This window comes from Myxocyprinus asiaticus, chromosome 28 (assembly GCF_019703515.2).
Source record: "Myxocyprinus asiaticus isolate MX2 ecotype Aquarium Trade chromosome 28, UBuf_Myxa_2, whole genome shotgun sequence".
NCBI classification, from domain to species: Eukaryota; Metazoa; Chordata; class Actinopteri; order Cypriniformes; family Catostomidae; genus Myxocyprinus; species Myxocyprinus asiaticus.
Window position 1 is genome coordinate 22956859 of NC_059371.1, and position 14217 is coordinate 22971075.

The following is a 14217-nucleotide window of genomic DNA, read 5'->3' on the forward strand; positions in this document are numbered from 1 at the left end:
CCAGGGCCTCAATGGGTTTTCTCTTACCTCTCACTAACTAACTAACACATCTTTTGACAGTATATCAGCTGGAAACCATTCAAGGTTCTTCTAATAAATATCACAAGATACATGACCCTCGTAAGGCATAGTAGTATACACTGGCGGCCAAAAGTTTGGAATAATGTACAGATTTTGCTCTTATGGAAAGAAATTGGTACTTTTATTCACCAAAGTGGCATTCAACTAATCACAATGTATAGTCAGGACATTAATAATGTGACAAATTACTATTACAATTTGAAAAAAAAAAATGTTCAGAACTTCTTAAACTACTTTAAAGTGTTCTCATCAAAAAATCCTCCAAGTGCAGCAATGACAGCTTTGCAGATCTTCGGCATTCCAGCTGCCAGTTTGTCCAGATACTCAGGTGACATTTCACCCCACACTTCCTGTAGCACTTGCCATAGATGTGGCTGTCTTCTCACGCACCTTACAGTCTAGCTGATCCCACTAAAGCTCAATGGGGTTAAGATCCATAACACTCTTTTCCAATTATCTGTTGTCCAATGTCTGTGTTTCTTTGCCCACTCTAACCTTTTCTTTTTGTTTTTCTGTTTCAAAAGTGACTTTTTCTTTGCAATTCTTCCCATAAGGCCTGCACCCCTGAGTCTTCTCTTTACTGTTGTACATGAAACTTGTGTTGAGCAGGTAGAATTCAATGAAGCTGTCAGCTGAGGACATGTGAGGCGTCTATTTCTCAAACTAGAGACTCTGATGTACTTATCCTCTTGTTTAGTTGTACATCTGGCACTTCCACATCTCTTTCTGTCCTTGTTAGAGCCAGTTGTCCTTTGTCTTTGAAGACTGTAGTGTACACCTTTGTATGAAATCTTCAGTTTTTTTGTGTGTGTTTTTTTTTGGGGGGGGGGGGGGGGCAATTTCAAGCATTGTATAGCCTTCATTCCTCAAAACAATGATTGACTGACGAGTTTCTAGAGAAAGCTGTTTCTTTTTTGTCATTTCTGACCTAATATTGACCTTAAGACATGCCAGTCTATTGCATACTGTGGCAACTCAAAAACAAACACAAAGACAATGTTAAGCTTCATTTAACGAACCAGATAGCTTTCAGCTGTGTTTGATATAATGGCAAGCGATTTTCTAGTACCAAATTAGCAATTTAACATGATTACTCAAGGATAAGGTGTTGGAGTGATGGCTGCTGGAAATGGAGTCTGTCTAGATTTGATCAAAAATTACCATTTTTTTTATTTATTCTTTTTAATAGTGATGGTGCTGTTTTTTTACATCAGTAATGTCCTGACTATACTTTGTGATCAGTTGAATGCCACTTTGGTGAATAAAAGTACCAATTTATTTCCATAAGAGCAAAATCTGTACATTATTCCAAACTTTTTGCCTCCAGTGTATATACTAACACTTGTTTCAACAGCATCATCTTTAAAAATGTTGCTTTGGTTCCAATATTTGGATGGCATTTGTTTAAGTTCTATTTGTCAGTGGCAGGTTTATAAATGTTAATATTTGGGAATGACCAGGAATGTGTGTGACTTGAACAGGATCACCATGAACTCTCATGTGCTGTGAAGGGGAGGAGGAGGGACAGCTTTTGTAGCAGACAGACAGCAGACAGTTGTATCATTTATTTAAATACTCTATTTCAGAAGACATCAAACATTGTTAGCTAGTTTACAGTTAACTTTTAATGAGCAATTTGGAATAATCAGCTTTCTAAATTTTCAGACAATGGGGAAAAACAGACACACAAGCTCAGGCAGAGCCAGAGGGCAGCTATTCATTTTCCTCAGTAGTTTTCTCATGCTCTCTGTCACCCCTTCCTTTTATTTAGTCATTAAACAGGTGAAGTTACAGGCTGACTGGTACGTTTACATTTTGACCAAGATATACTCTAATAGTTCACTATGCTTGACCAGCCAGCGGTCACTCACTATTTTACTGAAATTTCACATAGGCTACTGTATAAATTAACAAACATTCTGTGCTCATTTTTCGTTTATCAGATTTACATATTGATAGGAAGCTTAATATGAATTTTGAGCTGATTGGAGGTCTGTCTCTATCCACATCAACGGAACTGGTTCTTATTTTCAAGGGTGGAAGAGTGGCAGAATGGGTTATCAATTCACTCACTGAGGTGTTCTTTGTTAGTACAAAGCCAATTGGGTATTGGCCCCATCCTTACTTGGAACGCTTTTGGTGTAGTTGCAGGTTACAGTCATTAGAGGGCAGCGGTGTAAGGTTTAGTTGTTTTGTCTATAAATAGAGAACAGGGGAGAGAATGTATACAAAATATCATAACCAGTAGCCTATCATAAGCATCATATTGAACTCAGAGCAGAAGACCTTTACAGTACATGGTGTGTTACAGTTAAATATTGTGCTGTGTTAGTGAGTCTATATTTTCAGGCACGTTAGAGCTTATTAAGTTAGAAGATTTAACATGAAAAGACAAAATAGCATCACTTTTGCATGGTACCACAGCTTTTGGGATGTTGAACTTTAGGGAACACATTAAAAGTTGAGTAAGCAGTAGTAAACTGTTAGTAAAGTTTGAAATGCAGTTAAAACTAGTAGTTAAGTATGAAAGAGGCATCTGGAGATACAATAATAAAAACAATGGAACAACTGCAACTGAAGATCTGAAACATCTTATACAACATCAACACTGGCAGTTATTGACACACAGGTAGGCAGAGGTAAGTTAATTCTCAAATGAGTACAATTTAAATTTAAACACTTAATCACTCTAAGACAGGCACTGTCTGAACAGCATACATTTATGGTAGCACCTTTCCATTGTCAGTCCACCAAAAATAAATATAGCCTATTATACTGCTTTGTTAAACTAAAGTTATCAGGCATGTTTAATATATAAGCTATTATATACAGTACATATGGTATATAATTAATAAATACATCTATTTAACAAGTTCAAAGTGACAGTAGCAAAAATGTCTCTAGGTGAATGAAAGAAACCTTATGAAGAACCAAAGCAGCATGTCAAGTCTTTCCCACCAAATGAATGTGAGTCTTTCTGAACTGCCTTTGTGCCCAATAAATGCCACTGATGACATATGAACCATTTACAGCTGTATATATGATTCCTAAGGAAAAGACTTCTGCAGGTTACAGAAACATCTTCGACAGCTGAAAACAGAGCAGGCAATTTTGGTATACTTAATAATTAGTACAGTCTACCCCATTTAAGTGTATTTATTTTTTGCGTTAGGGAACAAACCACTTATAAGTACAAAGCATTGTATAAATGAATACAAAATGTTTCTTTGAGATGTACTGTAATAGATTGCTGTGAAGGTTTCCACAAACAAAAGGGAAGGAGGACACAGGGAAGTGGGTTTTCCAGACTCAGGTAAGGCTTTTAATCGGCCACTTCAAAGCTTTACAGCTTCACAAACCTCAACAGTCTCAGAGGCACGTAGGAACTCAAACTCATTAGCTTCACAAATATAAATCAGCTTCCACGAGCACTGTAGGCACCCTTGTGCCAGACTCTCTCTCTCTCTGCTCTGCTGGTGGCGTGGCTGCTTATATGCCGCTCTCCCCATCCCCTAATTCACTGGAATTAGAAACAGGTGTTAAACATAATCTAGCTCAGGTGCAAGCGCCCTTACCACTTTCTCTCTCTCCGGACGGATGCTTGACTACGCCACCGCTACCACAATTGCTTTCATTAGAAAGGCATTCCTGGGCCTCAGCAGTCTGTCTCTTATCTGTCTCTACCGGCAGCTTCTATTCTACAACCTTTTCATTTCTGATTTACAGCAGTTTGGAAGTGTTCAAGGTTCATAGAACAGCTGTGACAAAGAAACTATTCTATTTACCTTGTACCCCGCTGCTTTATTGCCCCATGGGATATGAGGAGCAGGGTAGAGGAGCTTGGAATGAAACACAATTTTATGAGAAATGCTTTGTTGTAGCTAACTGCATACATTGTTGGGAATCCTGGTTACAGTAGGATTAATTTTATCCGACTCAACTGAAATTTTGGTATTTGAACTACATTTACAACACATGGGAAATCGACATGTTGTTACTAATGTTCCAGTGCCCTGAAATCGACCCCATTCTGCCAAGTTACAAAGAGGACCATATGCAGTGAAACAGTTTTGCATCAATCCAAATGTATTTACTTTTTCCTGTGGTGCAACTGATAATGCATTATGCAAGCTGCCTCAGAAACACAGGTTCTAGTCCTATGGAAACAAGTAATCATATTCACATAGCAATGCTGAGCATGATACGAAGGTTGCATTTTCCTCTAAGATTACATTTTACTCTGCTGATGGTTAGGTTTAGAGTTGGGGTTTGGCTGTAGGGTTAATAAAATATGCATTCCTGTCGACTGTATTACATAATTTACAAATATAAAAACAACTCACTTTCGGCACCACTCTGTGGACATTTCAAAATGAAGTTCAACCGTGTCCATATGAACAACACTTCCATCTTTGTCCACTGGGGGCAGTGCTTTGAATTTCAGTAATCATAGACCGATTTCAGCAGAAGTTTCGACCCATTGTTGCCGAATTGTAACAGACATTTGAGACACTTTCAGTTAGAATATATGCATTTATTTTATTTACATAGTCACCATAAAGGATTATATTTTAAATGTGATTTAGAGGACATGCTCAGTATATCAGTAATACAACAAATTGCCCAAAATCTATATTACAAAAAAACTTTAAAAGAAAAAAGAAAGAAAAATAAACAGCAGTATCATTGACATAAATAATGGTAATAATTTGAAAGTTTGCCATACTTCCTATCATTATGCCGGTACTATTAAGTAAATTACTCTCTTAGACTAGTGGCATAAACTAATATTTATGAGTATATTAGAGAACTGCAACATCATTCGAAATGTCCAAAATCTGGTTCCAGCATGCCACTAGATAAGCAAGCATGTAGCTTTGACAAAAGCATGAAAACATCTCACTTTATTTAACTCCAAGAGTAAGGTGTCTCTGTGACCCCAAGTACAAAATAAATGCTTAAAAAACACTTGATTGTGCAATGGCTGATATATCACTTAAAACTCACCCATTTAAAATGGATATTGTTACTTTTCAACAGATCCATACGATGATGAACCTGGGGCAGCTGGATTTTTAGTATTATGCATCTGTAGACTGTTGAAGCTCAGCACCATTGGATACATGCAGTAACAACACATGCTAGTCATAGCGATAGCAAGTAGTAGGAATAAACCAAAGTTAATTTCACTTAAAGAGCTACCACTGCTTAGTAACCAAATTAAGTCTAAAATTGTTTGTTTGCGGAGGACTAGGAGTGCCAAATTGGAAAGAAATAAATTTTTAAAGGATTAGTTGACCCAAAAATGAAAATTCTCTCATCATTTACTCACCCTCGTGCCATTCCAGATGTGTGACTTTTTTCATCTGCTGAACTAAAATTAAGATTTTTAGAAGAATATCTCAGCTGTTTTGGACCGTACAATGCAAGTGAATGGGTGCAAACATTTTGAAGCTCCAAAAATCACACAAGTCAGCATAAAAGTAATCCATAAGACTCCAGTGGTTAAACCAATGTCTTCTGAAGCTAAACATTAGGTGTGTGTGAGAAACAATTCAATATTTAAATCCTTTTTCATTATAAATTCTCCTACCTGCTCAGTCAATCTCCACTTTCACATTTTTCTTATTTTTTGAGCAAAGAATTTGTGTAACAGCAATCTACTAATATGCCAGTGGAATCAACAATCTCTCACCAGACTTTTATTTTTATTGCCAGCAATGCTGTGTCAAAGGAGGTTTGTCTTTAATAAATTTTATAGGTTGCATCCACATGATCAAATATCCAATGACAATTTTCTTCACAACAGTGTACAGGAGAACTGAAAATCGAGAAAGCAAATGTGAAAAGAAAGAACAGGCATAAAAAAAAGAAAAAAAAAGAAATAGATAATAAGAGAAACAATTGCTGATAAATAACTAAATGAAATTACTAATGAAAAAAGAATTGGTAGGTGCAACTGAAAAAACAATTTGTAAAATGTGTTTATAACGCAGAAATTATATATTTTTTTGTAAAATGAAACTTAAATAGTGATTAAAAAATGTATGCATTAATATGTTTATATATATATATATATATATATATATATATATATATATATATATATATATATATATATATATACAGTACTGTGCAAAAGTTTTAGGCACTTGTGAAAAATTTTGCATAGTGAGGATGTCTTCAAAAATAATGACACAAATAGTTTTCATTTATCACTTAATGTCATACAAAGTCCAGTAAACATAAAAAAGCTAAATCAATATTCGGTGTGACCACCTTTGCCTTTAAAACAGCACTGATTCTCCTAGGTACACCTGGACACAGTTTTTCATGGTTATTGGCAGATAGGATGTTCCAAGCTTCTTGGAGAATTCGCCACAGTTCTTCTATCTATTTAGGCTGTCTCAAATGCTTCTGTCTCTTTATGTAATCTCAGACTGACTCGATGTTCAGTGGGGGGCTCTGTGGGGGCCATGACACTGTTGCAGGGCTCCCTGTTCTTCTGTTCAAATTTTTTCTGTTTGCAAAAATAATGTTTGGGAGTCTAACATTTATATTTCCTATTGACACACTAAAGCTGAAGATATAAATAACCATCTTAAGACAAATGCTTTTGTGAAAAATCTTAGGTAATTCTTATGTACCTAAGAATTTTGCACAGTACTGTATATATATATATATATATATATATATATATATATATATATATATATATATATACCAAATTTTCAGTCTTTTAACTTATTTATATTTATTTGTGAATTTGCAAAGGAATTTATTTACATTTTATTTAAAAAAAATATTAAATTACTAATTGATTCCTTCGATTTCTTTTATGTGGCACTTCAAGTCCTCCATTATTTTTATTCAAAAATGCAATGCATAGCTTTATTTTCCCATTTACAATACATTTGAGAAGATGTTTACAGTATAATTTATTATAGCTATAATATAAGCCACGGACATTTTAAATATGCCTGGAAATGCGCAATGACTCAATTTAACAAATTTACTCTGCTTTGGTAAAGCAGAATAAGCTTTAAGTAAAAGAATAGACCATACTTCAGTGTCTTAAATTGTCTCTCCCTCTAATTTTTGAGAGACACATTTAATGCGAATGTTCTCACGGAGGTTTCGCAAACGAGCACTGCGGCTTGTGATCTCCTCCACGTAAGTTTTGGGGAACCAGCCCCTCTCTCCATCCGACATACGGATTCCCTCTACCCACCCTGTGAATTGAAAACATTAAAAAAATTACTTATCTCTGCTCTGTAGTCCTCCAACTTCCCTTCTTACTGGGGATAAATGGAGGATACCCAGAAGAAGGGCAATGTTTCTACTAACCATCACTAGTAATTGTTATAGCTTGAAGGATGTCTGCCTTCTCCAGCGTTAACTCATCATGCTCCTGAGCCTGGTAGCTCTTAATGCACTGGACCTGAGATAGATCTGTAAAGACACATACAAATAAAAATTTAAAATAAAAGTCTTAGAAAGATCTTAGAAATCAGTCTTAGCCTCAGATGGCCTAAATCGTCAGATACATATTGCATACAAAAATGGAAAGAGTTTTCCATAATTGCAAAACTCCAGTCTGTTTCTTTAATAAAAATAATATTTGTATTTAAAAGGTTCAAAAAGAAGAACTACTCACTGGATTTGCCCATGTTTGTGAGGTTTGTGGCATGGAATCTTATAATAAGTTTAGTAAGATGCACTTTGTAGCAAGTAAAACAGGATATCCTTGAGAAAAACTGTATATTATGCTTTGTTTTCAGAGTTATGTCAGGCAAAACAGCCCCTTTTTCAAAGACCAATGTTTGCTTAGTCTCGCAGAGACAGATTTTTGACTATCGGCATTAAGTCTGGTCCACATTGCAGCTCAATCTGGCCTAGAACCGCCCACTGACTGATGTAATGTGACAAGCCACAGTTAACTTTATGTCATACATGCTTAGCTTACAATGTTTGAAAGCAGTTCAGGCTAAAATCGATAACAAGAGTGAGACATAAAGAGAGGACACACCATCATTCTCATTGGTCTGCTCAATAGCTGTCTTTGGATCAGAGGGAAACATGGCCGTGATCCATCTCTGCTTGCTGCTCCTACGTATATAACAGAATGTTCTTAGTTTTATGTATCATGTGAGGACATATTTATGGCTCATCTTCAAGGAACATAAAGGTCTATTTGTCAGTGACAGGTTTATAGAAGTTAATGTTTGGAAATTATGCGGAATGTTCTCACTCTGTGGATGACTTGAGCAGGATCTGGTGCTTTAGCTGTTGTCCCTCACATAACTGCAGATAGAAGATGAAGCCTGATATTCCCTGAAGCTTCTGGCTTAGGTCTTTCACCTTGAGGTCTTCAATCTTTGCATGTACAAACACCATGAACTTCCATGTACTGTGACAAAATAGAAGGAACAGCTTATGTTGAAAACTTTGTATCAATTATACTATATAATTGTACATTCTTTCTTACAAAAGCAAGCAATGTTAGCTAGTTTGTAATTCATCTTTAATAAGTAAACCAAAATTATCAACTAAATCCTTTAGCCTGATGTCATGAAAAATATGAGACTGTGGCAACATTTTTGCATAGTACATGGTTTCTTACATGTATTGTGTCAGCTTTGAGGTGAAATGTCCACTGAGTGGTGCTAAAAGCGAGTTAAATGTTATTCAAAACAGATAATGTTTTTAAGGTCAAAGCCCTATCAAGTTTTAAATCTACCTCCCTACACTAAACCTAACCGATAGTGTCATAAAAAGCAAATGTTAGATAAAAAACGCAATTGCTTAAGCAACCAAGTAATTTTGCGATGCTTCTATAACACTTTTGGCTCACATTTCGACTTGTGTGCTCTTCAGTCTTTTGCACAAGTGAAATGCGCTATCAGTTGAGATACCGTGCAATTTGATCATGCTGCAAGCTTGTAAATGTAGTTGGTTATGTAATGCAAACATTAAAATGTATCGTCTTACAAGTAACGCACTATTGCAAGAGATAATCATAAGACAGTGCTGTGTGAGGAACAGGAGGAAAAGTATGTGTTTATGAACTATTCATCTGCCATATAAGTAGTGATTTGTATAAAAGGAAATCAAAGTCATTGTTGTTGTAGTGCCTCAAGTGTTCATTTCACCAGGAAACTATTACAATATGTGCAATGAACCACTATCCCCAGATTTCACCTCTTGACTTTCGGGGGCAGATCCTTCAGTGTAATTGCACCAAAAATGTGGAATTCACTCCCTATAAGCCTCTGCAACATTTCCTCCATCTCCATCTTCAAATCTCAGCTTAAAACTAATCTTTTCTCACAGTACTATCATTCTATTTCTGGTTGCTGAAAGTATGTTTATGTATGTTTATGTGAATATATATGTACAGTATATGTATATACTGTATATGTATGTATACGTAAATATATATATATATATATATATATATATATATATATATATATATATATATATATATATATATATACACATCTACATACATATATATACACATCTACATACATATATATATATATATGTATGTATCTAGATGTGTATATATATGTATAAATGTATGTATATGTATGTGTGTGTGTATATATATATATATATATATATATATATATATATATATATATATATATAACTCAGCAAAAAAAAAGAAATGTCCCTTTTTCAGGACACTGTATTTTAAAGATAATTTAATAAAAATCCAAATAACTTTACAGATCTTTATTGTAAAGGGTTTAAACAATGTTTTCCATGCTTGTTCAATGAACCATAAACAATTAATGAACATGCACCTGTGGAATGGTCATTAAGACACTAACAGCTTACAGACGGTAGGCAATTAAGTTCACGGTTATAAAACTTAGGACACTAAAGAGACCTTTCTACTGACTCTGAAAAACACCAAAAGAAAGATGCCCAGGGTCCCTGCTCATCTGCGTGAACGTGCCTTAGGCATACTACATGGAGGCATGAGGACTGCAGATGTGGCCAGGGCAATAAATTGCAATGTCCTTACTGTGAGATGCCTAAGACAGCACTACAGGGAGACAGAAAGGACAGCTGATCGTCCTCGCAGTGGCAGACCACGTGTAACAACACCTGCACAGGATCGGTACATCCGAATATCACACCTGCGGGACAGGCACAGGATGGCAACAATAACTGCCCGAGTTACACCAGGAACACACAATCCCTCCATCAGTGCTCAGCCTGTCCGTAATAGGATGAGAGAGGCTGGACTGAGGGCTTGTAGGCCTGTTGTAAGGCAGGTCCTTACCAGACATCACCGGCAACAATGTCGCCTGCACAAACCCACCTTTGCTGGACAAGACAGGACTGGCAAAAAGTGCTCTTCACTGACGAGTCGCGGTTTTGTCTCACCAGGGGTGATGGTCGGACTCGCGTTTATCGTCAAAGGAATGAGCGTTACACCGAGGCCTGTACTCTGGAACGGGATCAATTCGGAGGTGGAGGGTCCGTCATGGTCTGGGGCGGTGTGTCACAGCATCATCGGACTGAGCTTGTTGTTATTGCAGGCATTCTCAACACTGTGCATTACAGGGAAGACATCCTCCTCCCTCATATGGTACTCTTCCTGCAGGCTCATCCTCACATGACCCTCCAGCATGACAATGCCACCAGCCATACTGCTCATTCTGTGCGTGATTCTGTGCAAGACAGGAATGTCATTGTTCTGCCATAGCCAGCGAAGAGCCCGGATCTCAATCCCATTGAGCACATCTGGGACCTGTTGGATCGGAGGGTGAGGGCTAGGGCCATTCCCCCCAGAAATGTTCAGGAACTTGCAAGTGCCTTGGTGGAAGAGTGGGGTAACATCTCACAGCAAGAACTGGCAAATATGGTGCAGTCCATGAGGAGGAGATGCACTGCAGTACTTAATGCAGCTGGTGGCCACACCAGATACTGACTGTTACTTTTGATTTTGACCCCCCCCCCCCCCTTTGTTCAGGGACACATGTCTGTGAAACTTGTTCAGTTTATGTCTTAGTTGTTGATTCTTTTTATGTTCATACAAATGTTAAGTTTCCTGAAAATAAAAGCAGTTGAAAGTGAGAGGACGTTTCTTTTTTTGCTGAGTTTATATATATATATATATATATATATATATATATATATATATATATATATATATATATATATATATATATATATATATATATATATATATATATATAAAGTTTGCATACACTTAAGTTGAAGTCATTAAAACTCATTTTTTAGTCGGGGGCCTGGGTAGCTTAGCGAGCATTGATGCTGACTACCACCCCTGGAGTCGCGAGTTCGAATCCAGGCTGTGCTGAGTGACTCCAGCCAGGTCTCCTAAGCAACCAAATTGGCCCGGTTGCTAGGGAGGGTAGAGTCACATGGGGTAACCTCCTCGTGGCCACGATTAGGGGTTCTCGCTCTCAATGGGGCGCATGGTAAGTTGTGCGTGGATCGTGGAGGATAGCATGAGCCTCCACATGCGGAGTCTCCGCGGTGTCATGCACAATGAGCCACATGATAAGATGCATGGATTGACGATCTCAGAAGAGGAGGAAACTGAGACTTGTCCTCTGCCACCCAGATTGATGTGAGTAACCACGCCACCACAAAGACCTACTAAGTAGTGGGAATTGGGTATTCCAAATTGGGAGAAAAGGGGATAAAAATAAATAACAAGTAATTTTTTAACCACTCCACAGATTTAATATTAGCAAACTATAGTTTTGGCAAGTCGTTTACGACATCTTCTTTGTGCATGACACAAATAATTTTTCTTGCAATTGTTTACAGACAGATTGTTTCAATTTTAATTGACTACATCACAATTCCAGTGGGTCAGAAGTTTACATACACTAAGTTAACTGTGCCTTTAAGCAGCTTGAAAAATTCCAAAAAATTATGTCCAGCCTTTAGACAATTAGACAATTAGCTTCTGATAGGAGGTGTAATGAATTGGAGGTGTACCCGTGGATGTATTTTAAGGCCTACCTTCAAACTCAGTGCCTCTTTGCTCTTTGACATCATGGGAAAATCAAAAGAAATCAGCCAAGACCTCAGAAAAAAAAAAACACAAGTCTGGTTCATCCTTGGGAGCAATTTCCAAACGCCTGAAGATACCACATTCATCTGTACAAATAGTACGCAAGTATAAACACCATGGGACCATGTAGCCATCATACCATTCAAGAAGGAGACGCATTCATACCACTCTAGAAGGAGACGCATTCTGTCTCCTAGAGAACGTAGTTTTGTGCGAAAAGTGCAAATCAATCCCAGAACAACAGCAAAGGACCTGGTGAAGATGCTGGAGGGAACAAGTAGACAAGTATCTATATCCACAGTAAAACAAGTCCTATATCGATATAACCTGAAAGGCTGCTCAGCAAGGAAGAAGCCACTGCTCCAAAACCACCATAAAAAAGCCAGACTACAGTTTGCAAGTGCACATGGGGACAAAGATCTTACTTTTTGGAGAAATGTCCTCTGGTCTAATGAAACAAAAACGGAAATGTTTGGCAATAATGACCATCGTTATCGTTTGGAGGAAAAAGGGTGAAACTTGCAAGCCGAAGAACACTATCCCAACCAGGAGGGACTGGTGCACTTCACAAAATAGATGGCATCATGAGGTAGGAAAATATGTGGATATATTGAAGCAACATCTCAAGAAATCAGCCAAGAAGTTAAAGCTCAGTCGCAAATGGGTCTTCCAAGTGGACATTGACACCAAGGATACCTCCAAAGTTGTGGCAAAATGGCTTAAGGACAACAAAGTCAAGGTGTTGGAGTGGCCATTACAAAACCCTGACCTCAGTCCGATAGAAAATTTGTGGGCAGAACTGAAAAAGTGTGTGCAAGCAAGGAGGCCTAGAAACCTGACTCAGTTACACCAGTTCTGTCTGGAGGAATGGGCCAAAATTCCAGCAACTTATTGTGAGAAGCTTGTGGGAGGCTACCCAAAACATTTGACCCAAGTTAAACAATTGAAAGGCAATGCTACCAAATACGAACAAAGTGTATATAAACTTCTGACCCACTGAGAATGTGATGAAAGAAATAAAATATGAAATAAATCATTCTCTCTACTATTATTCTGATATTTCACATTCTTAAAATAAAGAAGTGATCCTAACTGACCTAAGACAGGGAATGCTTTCTATGATTAAATGTCAGGAATTGTGAAAAACTGAGTTTAAATGTATTTGGCTGAGGTATATGTAAGCTTCTGACTTCAACTGTGTATATGTATATATATATATATATATATATATATATATATATATATATATATATATATATATATATATATATACAGTTGTGCTCAAAAGTTTGCATACCCTGGCAGAAATTGTGAAATTTTGGCATTGATTTTGAAAATATGACTGATCATGCAAAAACACTTTTATTTTTTTTTTGTTTAAGACTTTTATTTAAGTCTTTTATTTAAGGATAGTGATCATATGAAGCCATTTATTATCACATAGTTGTTTGGCTCCTTTTTAAATCATAATGGTAACAGAAATCACCCAAATGGCCCTGATCAAAAGTTTACATACCCTTGAATGTTTGGCCTTGTTACAAACACACAAGGTGACACATACAGGTTTAAATGGCAATTAAAGGTTAATTTCCCACACCTGTGCAATTTTAAAATTGCAATTAGTGTCTGTGTATAAATAGTCAATGAGTTTGTTAGCTCTCACGTGGATGCATTGAGCAGGCTAGATACTGAGCCATGGGGAGCAGAAAAGAACTGTCAAAAGACCTGCCAAACAAGGTAATGGAACTTTATAAAGATGGAAAAGGATATAAAATGATATCCAAAGCCTTGAAAATGCCAGTCAGTACTGTTCAATCACTTATTAAGAAGTGGAAAATTCGGGGATCTCTTGATACCAAGCCAAGTTCAGGTAGACCAAGAAAGATTTCAGCCACAACTGCCAGAAGAATTGTTCGGGATACAAAGAAAAACCCACAGGTAACCTCAGGAGAAATACAGGCTGCTCTAGAAAAAGATGGTGTGGTTGTTTCAAGGAGCACAATACTTGTTGACCCCTCTCCAAACATTTCCCAGAGAAAAAGATGGTTTGGTTGTTGTGTGTCTGT

At 37.0% G+C, this 14217-nt stretch overlaps 1 protein-coding gene across 2 annotated transcripts in view; it reads right to left on the bottom strand.

Annotated features, from left to right (window-relative positions):
- Nucleotides 1-6222: 6222 nt before the first annotated feature.
- LOC127418990 (rho guanine nucleotide exchange factor 19-like) overlaps nucleotides 6223-14217 on the bottom strand; it is a 39371-nt gene continuing 31376 nt past the window's right edge. For both annotated transcript variants that reach the window (XM_051659985.1, XM_051659986.1), the window contains exons 13-16: nucleotides 8333-8491; nucleotides 8111-8190; nucleotides 7429-7533; nucleotides 6223-7313 (exon numbers count right to left, since the gene is read on the bottom strand). In XM_051659985.1, the coding sequence (XP_051515945.1) occupies nucleotides 7156-7313; nucleotides 7429-7533; nucleotides 8111-8190; nucleotides 8333-8491 (502 nt within the window). In that variant the 3' untranslated portion in view covers nucleotides 6223-7155. The remainder of the gene's footprint in view (nucleotides 7314-7428; nucleotides 7534-8110; nucleotides 8191-8332; nucleotides 8492-14217) is intronic.